Here is a 13,399-nt window from a genome sequence, read left to right on the forward strand (position 1 = left end):
CCCGACGATGCTCGTGCGGACCAAGCTCTCTGCCAGCCACGCGCGCGTGTCCTGAGGGGTGTGTGAGTCTCTGCTCTGGGGGCCCCGCCCTTGGCGAGCATCCAGACGTCGCCCTCACCAGCTGGCAGCCCCCTCCTCCTCCTCCTCCCCCTCCTTTCCCTCCTCCTCCTCATCCCCCCTCCTCCTCCTTTCCCTCCTCCTCCTCATCCCCCCTCCTCCTCCTTTCCCTCCTCCTTCTCCTCCTCCTCCTCCTCCTCTTCCTTCCCCTCCTGCTCCTCCTCCTCCTTCCCCTCCTCCTCCTCCTTCCCCTCCTACTCCTCCTTTCCCTCCTCCTTCTCCTTCCCCTCCTCCTCCTCCGGGGCTGTCTCGGCTCTCCCCGAAACCCCTTGCTCTCTCCCACGACCGCCCCTCGCCCACCGTGCACCTACCATGCCCGTTGTGAACATGTTTGTGGGTTTTTCCTTTCCTGGGGGTTGACTGGCATGAAGATGAAGCATTGTTGGTGGCAGTTTTGACGTCTTCCGTCTCATCATCTTCCTCCTCGACGTCCTCCTCATCCTGAGAGCTTCCGAAATAGACCATGCTGTTGGGCAGCGCGGGAGAACCTGCGGGGGGGAGAGAGGCCTCGTCAGCGCAGCTCTGGACCATTAACGTCGGACCCCCGAGGCGGCTCGACTGCTATTATTAATTGTCTTTACAAATATCTCCCCTCCCCTCCCCGGACACAGAGCTCCATCTGTGTGCACGGGACAGACTGCGAGCAAAATCCCCCAGCAGGGGACGATCCCAGTCCCCAAACCTCACAAACCAAACCTCTTCAAACCTGACTAGCTCTTGGGCGGGTGCAGGACGGGGCCGGACCCCAGAGACTGAACCACCGAGCGAGGGAGAGAAGCGAATCAACAGAACCGTCTCCTCACAGTGTCAAGGAAGAAAGGTGATTCTGGACTTAACTTCCTAGATGAAAAATGTAAATTTAGGCAAATGGATTTTAAAATAAAGGCCAATCCGTAAGACGCTAATGGCGAAACCAGAGCAGGACACTTCCTTTGGGAAGCGAAGTGCATCCAAAGGGGAGGGACGACTGGCCTGGAACTCTGATAGGACCATCAGGTCGACAGCAAATGAAAATAAGTTCCGGCATAATAACGGCTGAAGGTGTGTTTAGGAGAGTAACACAAACCAGACCAACCGGACTTACACAGTGGATAAGGCAATTTGCATTGCGTGCAGCCAACCCAGGTTGTGTTGTCAGCACCAAGTAGGCTCCCCCAGGTCTGCCAGGAGTGATCCCCGAGCACTGTCAGGTGTGTGACATAGGTCAAACACCAGAAACAACCCCCACAGGAGAACACATATCTGAATTCTCTTACACCATGACATCTGAACTCCCCAAATGCTTGCATTTCTGCATTAAGATACGGCAACAGGGGCTGGAGCCATAGCACAGCGGGTAGGGCGTTTGCCTAGCACGCGGCTGACCCAGGTTCGATTCCCAGCATCCCATATGGTCCCCTGAGCACCACCAGGGGTAATTCCTGAGTGCAGAGCCAGGAATAACCCCTGTACACCGTGCATCGCTGGGTGTGATCCAAAAAGAAAAAAAAAAAAAAGATACGGCAACAATATCATAAATAAACTTAGGAAGGGTGGGTCCGTGGAGGGTCTGGTGTCTGAACGGGGCACGCAGGAAATCGTATCTTGGACACTAACACACCCAGTGCCTCAAGAATGATAAAATCCTTATGAATCGTAATAGTTTGTTCCTACTAAACAATGACTGGCAGTCCAGAAGGGGGTCGACCAGCCAACTGGTACAGTGTACTGGGAGCAGAGAGGGTGAAACTCAAAGTAAACCCCTTCAGATCATTCTTGGCCACCTCAATCCTCCCCTCCCTGACCCCCTTTTAGTCTTTCCATGGAAGCTTTGACCAGCCGGCGTGAGGACCAAGAACAGTAACACTTCACCTCTTCTTCCTGTCCACTTCCCCGCCAATGAACGAACTCCGACCTCATCAGCAGACACCAAAGCCCGAATCGTCTCTCCTTCCCCCCAAGGGAGACTTCAGACCCCCAACAGACAGTTACAACCTTCTCTGCTGGGGACCCGTGTGGCAAACAAAGCCCCCCCACTTCCCAGAAAGTTGAGACTGGCCCCTCAGTGTTTGGGGGTGCAGACAGGATGGCTTGAGATTCCAAAAGGGAAATGGCCCCAGAGTCTTTCAGTGGAGAGGAGAATGGAGAGAGGCTGGTCATTTCCTTCGGGTTTTTAGTCACGTTCAAGCAGGTTCTCAACAGAAAGCTCATAAGGCAGACGGTCTTAACACAAAAAGCATTGTACTTGACATAGCAGTTGGAGTTACTACGTAAATAGGTAACATACAGGATAAAGTCAATATGCTATTGTATATAATGTGTATTATATGCACTGTAGCACTGTCGTCCTGCTGTTCATTGATTTGCTCGAGCGGGCACCATAATGTCTCTATTGTGAGACTAGTTATTACTGTTTTTGGCATATCGAATACGCCACGGGTAGCTTGCTGGGCTCTCCAAGAGGGACAGTGGAATCAAACCTGGGTTGGCCGCATGCAAGGCAAAGGTTATCGCTCCAGACTGAACACAGGCCACAAGTGAAATATATAAAGAATTAATTTCTCCTTGGAAATTGCTTGGGGGGCGGGGGGGGAGAGAGAGATGGAGACTTAAAAAAAAAAAACTCTCAAGATGCAGGTAAGTTGCAATGATCATGTTCCTTACACTTAGGGCTTAGAAATTCTGAGAGGCGTGAACACTGATGATGTACCAAGAGGGTAAAAAAGGAGAAAACACACAGCTCAGCTCTGCACCCAAGGTCTGTGACTAACCCAAAAGAAAGCAAGCATGTTCACACACACACACACACACACACACACACACACACGCGCGCACGTAGCGGGAGGAGGTATTTTTACATATTTATTTTTAATCGAGATGAGGTCTGCTTACGTAACTGCATGTGACTTAGGGGTATAATTTCATGCCCCTTTGGGGCTGGAGTGATAGCACAGCGGGTAGGGCGTTTGCCCTGCACGCAGCCGACCCGGGTTCAATTCCCAGCATCCCATATGGTCCCCAAGCACCACCAGGAGTAACTCCTGAGTGCATTAGACAGGAGTAACCCCTGTGCATGGCCCGGCATGAGCCCCCTTCCCATCTGGATTCCCTTGAAGTCCACGCTATTTCTCAGGGGGACAAACGCCCCCCCTCCCTGCTTCAGTACAGAATGACCGCATGGGCGCCCCATGACCAAACGATGCTGCGTCCACAGAGACGAAGGTCGTGGTATGTGGAAAAAGAGAAGGCTGTGTTTGTAAACGATGCGTGAGAAACTATCCGTGAGCGACAGATTCTGGTAAGCAGAGGGCTCAGTTACGGACGCAGAGGAGTGACTCAGGACTCGTCTTTCCTCCTGAGGTCGGGGGCGGAGAGCTCAGCACGCGGCCAGCCTTGGACCGGGACAAGGCACGCACAGACCCCGAACAAGCAACAGCCGGAGAGGAAATTCCAGCAAGGCCCCCCGGCAGCCACAGGGCGCGCCCCCACCCCCAGGCCAGAGCCCACCAAGATGGAAAAAATGATGACAAGGTCACCACAGTGCTCAAGTGTGTGCTGCTGGTTTAGTCTGGGTGCCAGGGACAGAAACCCGGGTCCTGGAAGCAGGAAGCAGGTGCCCTACCCGATACGGCTGGCAGTGGCAGCCCAGCCCCCCGCCCCCCACCCACACCGAGGGAGGCAGCTCCCCTGTCTCACCAGCCCGGGAAACACTTCGAGGTCTCCCTTGCAAATCTGCTCGTCTGCAAATCCTCAAGTTCTAGAGACCGAGACTAGGCGCAGACCCTTCCACGGGCTGAGAAGGGTGGTGCGGTGTTTGGGGAGGCGGGAGGAATCTGTCCTCCAGTGGCAAACGTGGGTGTCATAGCTACAGTTTTCCACTCAATTGCAGGCTGATTCCCTCTCCCGATTATTCAAGCCATTGCAAATGTGAAAAACGAAGGAAGGAAGGAGGGAGGGAGGGAGGGAGGGAGGGAGGGAGGGAGGGAGGGAGGGAGGGAGGAAGGAAAAGAAAAGAAAAGAAAAGAAAAGAAAAGAAAAGAAAAGAAAAGAAAAGAAAAGAAAAGAAAAGAAAAGAAAAGAAAAAACTTGAACTTGGATCAGATAAGTGGAGCCGGGAGTACGGCGCATCTGCGTGTTGCCAAAGTCATATTTCATTACTTTTCAGAATTAGCTGGCAATGTCTCCACAATATTTACTGAAGTGAAAACCAAATGTTTTCATCTGGACAAAAATCAAACTGTGGTATGCTGCAACCACAACAGAAACCGTTTTAATCCAAGCGCCTGCCTTCTCTAACTTGGACTGTGTTTCTACAGACCGAAAGCTTCTCGGAGAACAGGGCAAAGCCCTCTTTCCTATTATCTTCCGCCCCTGACCGGTTCTGTACCCTTAGCCAGCCCAAACAGAGCTGGGCTCTCTGGGAAAAGCCCTCGGGGGATTCCCCGGGCACTTTTATTTTACTGGGGAGTCCAATTCAGGACTTGACCCCATGAACAAAGCTGCCATTGTTGTGACTGATCTTTAAGGACATATAAGCTGATGGACCAAATTGTCATCTTTGATATAAAACAAAACTTCTGGACTGGGGAACTGGCTCAAGTGGTAGAACACAAATGTGGCAGGAGCTGGGCCTGTGATTCCCTATTTAAACACACACCCCCTTTCCAAGGCAAGAGAGGTAGTACAGCCTATAGTATGATGTTTTTCACACACACACACACACACACACACACACACACACACACACACACACACACCCCCTTCCAAGGCTGAAAAGGTAGTACAGCCTACAACAGCCTGTAATGTAATGTTTACACATGCTCACGCGCGCGCGCGCACACACACAGCCTGTAGCATAATGTTTACACACACACACACACACACACACACACACACACACACACACACACACACACACACACACACACACACACACACACACACACACAGTTTGCCTTGCAAGCGGCCGACCCAGGTTAGATCCCGGCTCCACATAGGTTCCCCCGAGCCCCACCAAGAGTGATCCTGAGCACAGCCAGGTGTGGTTCGGAGCCAAAAACAACCAACTTTCCAGGGAAGTGTAGGGCCTGTGTAGGAGAGAAAGGCAGGGTCCCAGGGCTGAGGAAAGGACGCCCCTGAAACACCAGGTCCCGTACGACACACGGTCCCCAGCACCAGATCTACTCTGCACCTCCCGGGCTCGGTCCTCTTCCCCGGGGACCCAAAGACCCTCACGCTGCCCCAGGACTCCCCTCTCGCACCCTCGGAGGCGGACAGCCACGTGAAGCCCACCTCTCCCTGCCGGACAGTCCCTCCCTGTGGACTGGGCAGGCAGGAGTGTCCAGGAGGGTCTTCCCAAACTCCCACCCACTAACAGTTCTAAAGGGTTCGGGCAGCACCAGAATCCCACATTCTGTGGATTCCCATGCAGCACTCTGGGACACGAACAGAAACCTGTCCTCAAAGAATGGGGACTGCATGACAGTGTGCGGGACACGGGGCGAAAAGTCCTTCCTGGCACCCTGCTTTCCTTTCCCTGGAAGCAAAGGGTGGCTCTCCGCGACACCCAGACCTCGGGTGCAATGAGGCTGGTGCTGGGCGCCTGCCTCTGTCCAAGAGCCCGGGACGCCCTGGCCTCACGTGGGAGGCCCAAGACGAGGAAGGCAAAGAGCAGCGCCCGAAGCAGCTCGCAGAGGGGTGGGATGGGCCGTGCACGGCAGCCCCAGGCCCCTCACACCGGCCTGTCCGGCCATCCCCTCCCCGAGGCCCCTCACACCGGCCTGTCCGGCCATCCCCTCCCCGAGGCCCCTCACACCGGCCCGTCCGGCCATCCCCTCCCCGAGGCCCCTCACACCGGCCCGTCCGGCCATCCCCTCCCCGAGGCCCCTCACACCGGCCTGTCCGGCCATCCCCTCCCCGAGGCCCCTCACACAGGCCCGTCCGGCCATCCCCTCCCCCAGGCCCCTCACTCCGGCCCGTCCGGCCATCCCCTCCCCCGGACCCCTCACACCAGCCCATCTGGCCATCCCCTCCCTTATCTGCACAGTCAAGCAGGCACGAGCAAAGTGAACGTCCTGGTTGCCGTTTCTGGGGTTTGGCACTGAGAGCGCCAGTCGCCGAGAAGCTGTTGAAGGGTAAGTAAGGGGCCCTGGCAAGAGGCCACCTCTGCCCCCGCACTAGCCAAGTAGGTGCCCCTCGCCAAGGGGGCTGACAACTGTCTCGAGGGCAACGCTGCAGGTGGGCGGGTCTCCGTCTAGAAACTGCTCTGTGCAGCTGGTCTCCTTCGGGCGTTCCTTCCGAATCGGGCCAAGCCTCCCCCTCTCCGCCTCTGCCCAAGCTCGCTGGTAAATAGTACATAAGCCTTCTGACCACAGGCCCCCCAGCTGGGCCACTGCAGTACGCCCCAGAGTGCAGGCTCCCTGCTCTCGCCAATGAGGCGACGGCTGGGACCATCTTTTTTTTCTTTTTTTTTTTCTTTTTGGGTCACACCCGGCGATGCACAGGGGTTACTCCTGGCTCTGCACTCAGGAGTTACTCCTGGTGGGGCTCAGGGGACCATATGGGATGCTGGGAATCAAACCCGGGCCGGCCGTGTGCTAGGCAAACGCCCTACCCACTGTGCTATCTCTCCAGCCACTGGGACCATCTATTTTTTTAATTTGTTCTTGTTTTGGGGCCACACTCGGCAATGCTTGGGGGGAAACCACATGGGATGTCGGGGATCAAAACCGGGTTGGTTGCATGCAAGGCAAGCCCCCCGCTTCCCGCTATCCTGTCACTCTGGCCCCAGCTGGGGGCAGGTTCAAGGTCATCTGCCGAAGATGCAGCTGACCTCAGCCTCCCACAGACAACCAGAACCAGGATGTCCTTTTACTGGTCAGCTTCTAAATATTTATTTTTCGTGGAGGGAATGGGTGTTTGCACACCCGGCAGTGCTCAGGTTTGGGGGTGCCACCGGCGGTGATCAGGGCTTACTCCGGACTCTGCATTCAGGAATCCCTGAATCTGGCAATGTTCAGGGAACCGCGAGCGGGGTCGGGCATCGGACTAGAGTCGCCACGTGCAAGGCCAGTGCCTCCCATGCCCCAAAGTGAAGCTCCCAACTGCACGGCAGTGGGACCCCTCGCCTGGCCCCGGGTTCAGCAAACTAAACCCGCTGACTTTCCTGGTTTCAATGTGGGGCATCCGAGGCACAAACCAAACCCCAGGGCACGCCGTGGCAGGGTTTCTGCAGAGTTCCCTCCAAGCCCAGTGCTCCCCCTGCCCCCCCCCGCCCCCAAGCGTCTCAGGGACCCTCTGCAGCCGTCCGGGTCCGGCCCCGCAGGAGCGGGCACTCGGCCATTGTTCGCTCCCACTCCCCACCCACTCGGGCGTGGGGTCTCTCTTCCGTCGGTGTCTGGCATATCAAACGCGTGCACTAAAGGTCTGCTGAATTAATCAGCGGCTGAGTGACAGCGGCTGGGGAAGAGCCCGGGAGGCAGGGGAACAAAGGCGCCAGCACCCCCCACCCCCGGCCCCCCGCCCCGCAAGGCTGGCACTGTGGCTCGGGAAGAGGAATCCCCCCAGCTCTGGCCCCGCTCTCTCCGCACCACCCCTGCCACCAGGTCGGGGAGCAGCGGGGAAGCGTGCGGAGGTGGGGAGACGGGCTGCAGGAATCCCCCGCGGGAATCCCCCCTCACCCTTGCAGAGGGGTGGGGGGTGGAGGGTGGGGGGAGATGCGTCAGGAGGAAAATGTAAATAAGAGAATCATTTAACCTGCCACTGCTCGGCAGTGTTAAGTCTTTTAATCTGTTAATAATCAGAGTCGGAACAAAGAGAAGGAGACAGGACTCATTAAGGGGGACAGGCTGCGGGGAGACTCCCGCCCGCCCGCTCCTGCAGGCTCGGGCAAGGACAGAGGCGCCTCAGGCGGGACCCACATGTAGCCCCCGCCAGCCCCCACCCCTGCACCAGCCGGTCCATTCCTCCGGCCTGAGACCGAGTCCAACTGCCCAGGGGTAAAAGGGGCAGCGCCAGGCCCGAGGGGCCGGAGAACACACAGTGCGCCTCCACCCTCGGGGGGTGCTCACTCCTCCCCACTCACGCCAGTGCTCACCGCTGAGGCACGGAGGGGCGAGGAGAGAGGCCAGATCTGGGGTTTCTCCGCACCCCCCCCCCGCCCCCCCGGCAGAGCCTCATTCCTGACGTGCCCTCGGTTTCAGGAGTCCCCGCCTCCCCGCCCGGAGTGGGCCCTGCAGCTCGCCCCCACCCCTTCCCTTCTGCAGCTGTGCCTGTTCCTACGCCTCCCTCGGCCCCCACATGCCCGAGGGGCGAGGTGACGGGACACGGAACATGGGTGTGTGGGAACCGGACACACTCTTCGGCCTGCGAATGTGCACCAGGAAGGGAAGAGCAGACCAGCGCGCGGCTCAGAGCACGCTCCCTGGAGCCCCGACTGTGGACTCTGCCGGCCACCACGACTGGCCTGCGGGGTCGGGGGTGTCTCCAAACCAGGCCCTGGACATATGCCCTGCTCTGGCCACCCCGGGAACCACACAACCGCCCCCCCCAGCAGCCTCTAGGGCACCCGGTGGGACTGGAGACCCTTTCCCCCAAAAGTGATCAGGGTGGGGGGTGGTGTGTGTGTGTGTGTGTGTGTGTGTGTGTGTGTGTGTGTGTGTGAGTCCTGCACCCCGTTTCACGGTTGCAGCAGGGGTGTGTGTGTGTGTGTGTGTGTGTGTCCGTCCTGCACCCCAACCCCGAGGACCAAGACTAAGTGTGTGCGATTCTGTGCTGACACTCAGTGACTCACACCAGGAAGCACCTCCCTGCCACTCACAGAGCCGCCCAGGGCTGCTGCTCGGACCACGACTAGGAGCTGACGGCCGAGGGGGCCGCTTCCCGGGGCCGCCGGCAGGGCGGGAGGCAGTTCCTGACTTCCCTCCAGCTCTCCCAGAGCCACAGCAGGTGCCTTGGGACTCAACAACAGGCCACCCTGGGGGCGGGAAGTAGCTCACTGGTCAGCACACATGGCCCGTGGCCCTGGTTCGATCCCCAACATTGCCTACTTCCCGAGCACCCAGGCAGGAGTAGCCCCTGCGTGTATGTGTGTGTGTGTGTGTGTGTGTGTGTTGGGGGGCGGAGGGGGGGAGATGGGGCTGGGAACCTTACTTTCATTCTTACTTTCATTTTCTCCCAGGCACCCCCCAGTGATGTCCCTGTGCTAGAAATTCTAGGCCTCACGGCTCGGTGCTCTGGCCTGGGGGCACAGTGGGGGCTGGGTCTGCAGGGCTATACCACACAGTGCTCGGGCAGCCGTATGGTGCCAGGGGACCCAACGCCAGCCCTCACACGCGCTCTATATGCGCTCCCGCACCTGAGTCGCCTCCCTGGCCCAAGCGCTTACTTGAGTGGCAACTCTAGAAAGGGTCAGAGAGAGCTCTGGGCTCTGGGCTCTGGGCTCGGGCACCCACCCTGTGTGCATGACACCGCGAGGCCCAGCCTGGACCCCCTTCCACTCCACCCAGCACGATAGTGGTAGAAGACTGGGCTGGAACACCGCACACCACACAAGGATGCACACACACAGCCCAGTGTATGATGACCAGGCAACGCGACAGGAAGAATCACTAAGACTGGGGTCATCTATTTAATCTTTCATACTTCAAGGCCTAACTGTAAGGACAGAGAAAGAACACACGGGTTTAAAAGCTTGCCCTGCACAGGCTGATTGCCCCCCCTCCCCCGGCCCCACATGTCCCAGAGCACCTATGCACTGTCAACAGTTAGTACTACTATCAAAACAACCAGCCAAAGAAACAAAAAGAGGAATTAAGAAAAGAGGAGGGCTGGGGTGACAGCACAGCGGGGAGGGCGTTTGCCTTGCATGTGGCCAACCTGAGTTCAATCCCCGGCATCCCATAGGGTCCCCTGAGCACCGCTAGGAGGAATTCCTGAGTGCGTGAGCCAGGAGGAACACCTGAGCATCGCCAGGTGTGACCCAAAAACTTAAAAAGGAAAGAAAAGCAGAAAGAGGTGGGACTGGGCTGCGGGCCGTGCTCCACGGCCACGAGGCATTCATTTCTCGAGGGAGGGAGACAGGAGCATCTAGACTGGGCCCCGCCATCAGCCCTCCTCTCCCAGAGCCCTCTCCCTCCCCCTCCCAAGGTCTCTCCCTCTTCCACACGCGGGCGGGTCCCAGTCTTACCTCGAAGGCAGAGAAAGGTGAGAAAATCTTCTGTCTTAGGCTTCCTTTTGGAGAGGTCCGAAATCTGCGTGGCCGGCGGGGGCAGCAGTGGCTCCACTATCTTGACCGGAGTTGTGCTGGGACTGTTCGGCTGGGACTGAGCAAACTTCCTTTGTGCTTGCAGCCTGGGCCTGAGGGAGCAGAGAGCATCCCGCGTGAGCAGAGGGCCTCGACCCACGGACCGCAATCAAGCTCCGACACGAACTCGGGCAGGTGTGGAAGGGGGGGAGTGGGGCTGTTTCAGGCCAGCCCCGTCCATCTAACGAGCCTCTGGCTCTGGCGGGCTCATCGACCACACGCCCGTTTTCAGGCCCTGTCCAGACCGGGGCTGGAGGGCGGTGCTTTACACGCTGGTGACGTCCACGCGCATGTGCGTGTGTACACGTGTGGGCACAAGCCCGGGTGCCCGGAGTGTTGGACGACGGGGATCAACGGCTCCTGCAGTCCTGACTTTGCCCCCTGTGAGTCACTGGGTGCGGCCAGCCCAGCCGGAGGGGCTCCAGCCGGGCCCCACCAGAGCCAGGGAAGATTCCCGTGTTTCTTGCTTGACGCCAGAAGGGAGCAGAAACTATCGTTTCCCCCCTCTCTCCGGGCGCCAACAGACTGCTTCCTACTTCAGGACAAGCTGACATTTAGCTTCAAGGAGCCGCCACCTGCGCTCCAGTGACGAGACCCCCATTTCCTCCGGGAGAAGCAGGCGCGGCTGGGCGAGACCCTGCCGTGCCCGTGTCGGGTCCTGCGCGGGCGCGTGGGTTCCCTGGGGTGGGGGTTGCTCAGGACAGTCCTTGAGGGCCCAGAAAAACCAAGGAAAGTCAAAAGTGGCCCTACAGAACAAACGGCCAGGGGGCTGGTGCGCCCACGACACGCTCAGCTCTGGGGACTGACAAGGCCTCAACAAAAAAGAACAAAAATAAACCTTCAAAGCCCATTTTTAGTGCTTAATAAGAGAAAAAAATAAGCAGACATTGGTAAAGCACAGACAGCTCCTTGGGATGACATGAACAGTAGCCACGGTGTCTTAATTAATAATGCTGAACTCGGTAACCTTTGTAAGTGGCCCCCACCAGCAATACCCCCGCCCCCCCCCCCCGGCCATGCTCTATACTGTAACAGTCCCTCTATACTGTAACAGTCGGCACCCTCCAATCCTAACCCGCTCCGGTTCAGCAGACAGGCCGTGCATGGACCCGTCCCTCACCGGAACAGACAGCTGACCCAAGAACAGAACGGGCCTGGCCAGTGCGGTGGCCGAGGCTGGGGCTCAGCCTGGGCATGAGAGGATTTTCCCAAGCACCATGGGGGAACTGACCGAAATAACTTCTGAAAAATATAACGAAGGGAAGGAGGGAGGGAAAGAGGGAGGCAGGGAGGGAGGGAGGGAGAGGGAGGGAAGAAGGAAGAAAGGGAGGGAGGGAGGGAGGGAGGGAGGAAGGAAGGAAGGAAGGAAGGAAGGAAGGAAGGAAGGAAGGAAGGAAGGAAGGAAGGAAGGAAGGAAGGAAGGAAGGAAGGAAGGAAGGAAGGAAGGGAGGGGGAGAAATAGAAAAAGAAAGAAAGAGAAGGAACTGAGGAAGGGAGGAAGGAAAGGAGGGAGGGAGGGAGGGAGGGAGGGAGGAAGGAAGCAGGGAGAAAGAGAAAGAAAAGAGAAGGAAGGGAGGGAGGGAGGGAGGGACAGAGGGAGGCAGGCAGGCAGGCAACGGGAGGGAGGAGAAGGACGGGCCCAGAGGGGTGGCACTGGTTTGACCCCTGACACTGCTGGGAGGAGGAACGCCCCCAAACCAGAGCAGCACTGTGGAACCCAGAACAGCAGGGGCAAGTCCCCACTTGGGTGAGGCCTGGGTGTTCCCCAGAGACCCCAAACATCACGAGGCTTTGTCAGGGCCCACAACACGGTCCCCGTGCTGGGCAGATGGAGGCTTTCGGCCACCACCTGACTGCCCGCGGCTGGACAGGCCAGATAGGAGGCGGGGGGCACACGCAGGGGCTGGCTTCCCGGAGAGGACAGAGGCTGGGTGAGGAGAAGGGTGGGGGCGTGTGTCTGGTCCCCCTGTCAGGTGTTCTATGGGGTGCACCTGGGTATTTCATGTTCTCTGGGGGGAGTCACACCCAGTACCGCTAAGCTCGTGTGTGCATGCTCAGAGCCTGCTCCCGTGGTGCTCAGGGGCCCACATGGCATGGGAGACGGGACGGGGCACTCCGCCTGCACAGCGCATGCTCCAGTCCTCCGGTATTTGATTAACTTTACAGCGCAGCGGCTGAGGGGCGAGTACAGTGGGCAGGCGCGTGTCTTGCTTGTGGCCAACCGGGTTCAACCCCCAGTACCCCACCTCATCCCTGAGCCCGTGAGCGGTGAGGCATGAGTGCAGGGCCCAGGAGAAAGCCCCTGAGCACCGCGGCTCGCAAACAAGCAAGAGTCTATTATTTATTTTTCTCTTTTGGGTCATACCCAGCAATGCTCAGGGGTTACTCCTGGCTCTGCACTCAGGCATTACTCCTGGCAGTGCTCAGGGGACCCGATGGGATGCCGAGGATCGAACCGTGTGCAAGGCAAACGCCGTGTGCAAGGCAAACGCCCTCCCTGCCAAACTATCACTCCGGCCAAACTATCACTCCGGCCCCACAAGAATTTGTTGGTTCGCGGGAGGTGGAGTAAAGGCAGAGTCTACAGGCTCGAGCTCACGAGGACCCGTCTCCCATCCGCTCACGCTCCGTCTCGGCAGGTCTCCAGAGCGCCAGGCAGAGCCGGGCCGCTTCCTCCCCGTGCCCTCCCTGTGCGGTGACTCTCTTCTCCTCCCTCCCCACCCTCCTGCTGAAACGTCTGACTTCTAACGGGCCAGTTTAGAACGTGTGCACTGTCCTTCCAGCAGCCGCCCCCACACGCTGCACAGTGAGGCAAGCCAGAGAAAGGCGGCCGGCAGGTACACTGCTCGCCGCTTCCTGTGTGCTGTGTCTCGAACGTCAACGGCGACAGATGCCATGAGTGTGCGAAGCCAGCACAACAGCAAGCACACACACACACACACACACACACACACACGCCATGAGTATGAGAAGCCGGCACAACAGCAAGCGCGCACACAC

General features: G+C 58.3%; 1 protein-coding gene across 3 annotated transcripts in view; it reads right to left on the reverse strand.

Annotated features, from left to right (window-relative positions):
* Window positions 1–13,399, reverse strand: part of JARID2 (jumonji and AT-rich interaction domain containing 2) — a 224,763-nt gene that overhangs the window by 27,309 nt on the left and 184,055 nt on the right. For all 3 annotated transcript variants that reach the window (XM_055129559.1, XM_055129558.1, XM_055129560.1), the window contains 2 exons: window positions 10,283–10,452; window positions 429–605 (listed from right to left, as the gene is read on the reverse strand). In XM_055129559.1, the coding sequence (XP_054985534.1) occupies window positions 429–605; window positions 10,283–10,452 (347 nt within the window). The remainder of the gene's footprint in view (window positions 1–428; window positions 606–10,282; window positions 10,453–13,399) is intronic.

The sequence above is a fragment of the Sorex araneus genome, chromosome 2 (assembly GCF_027595985.1).
Source record: "Sorex araneus isolate mSorAra2 chromosome 2, mSorAra2.pri, whole genome shotgun sequence".
Taxonomy (NCBI): domain Eukaryota; kingdom Metazoa; phylum Chordata; class Mammalia; order Eulipotyphla; family Soricidae; genus Sorex; species Sorex araneus.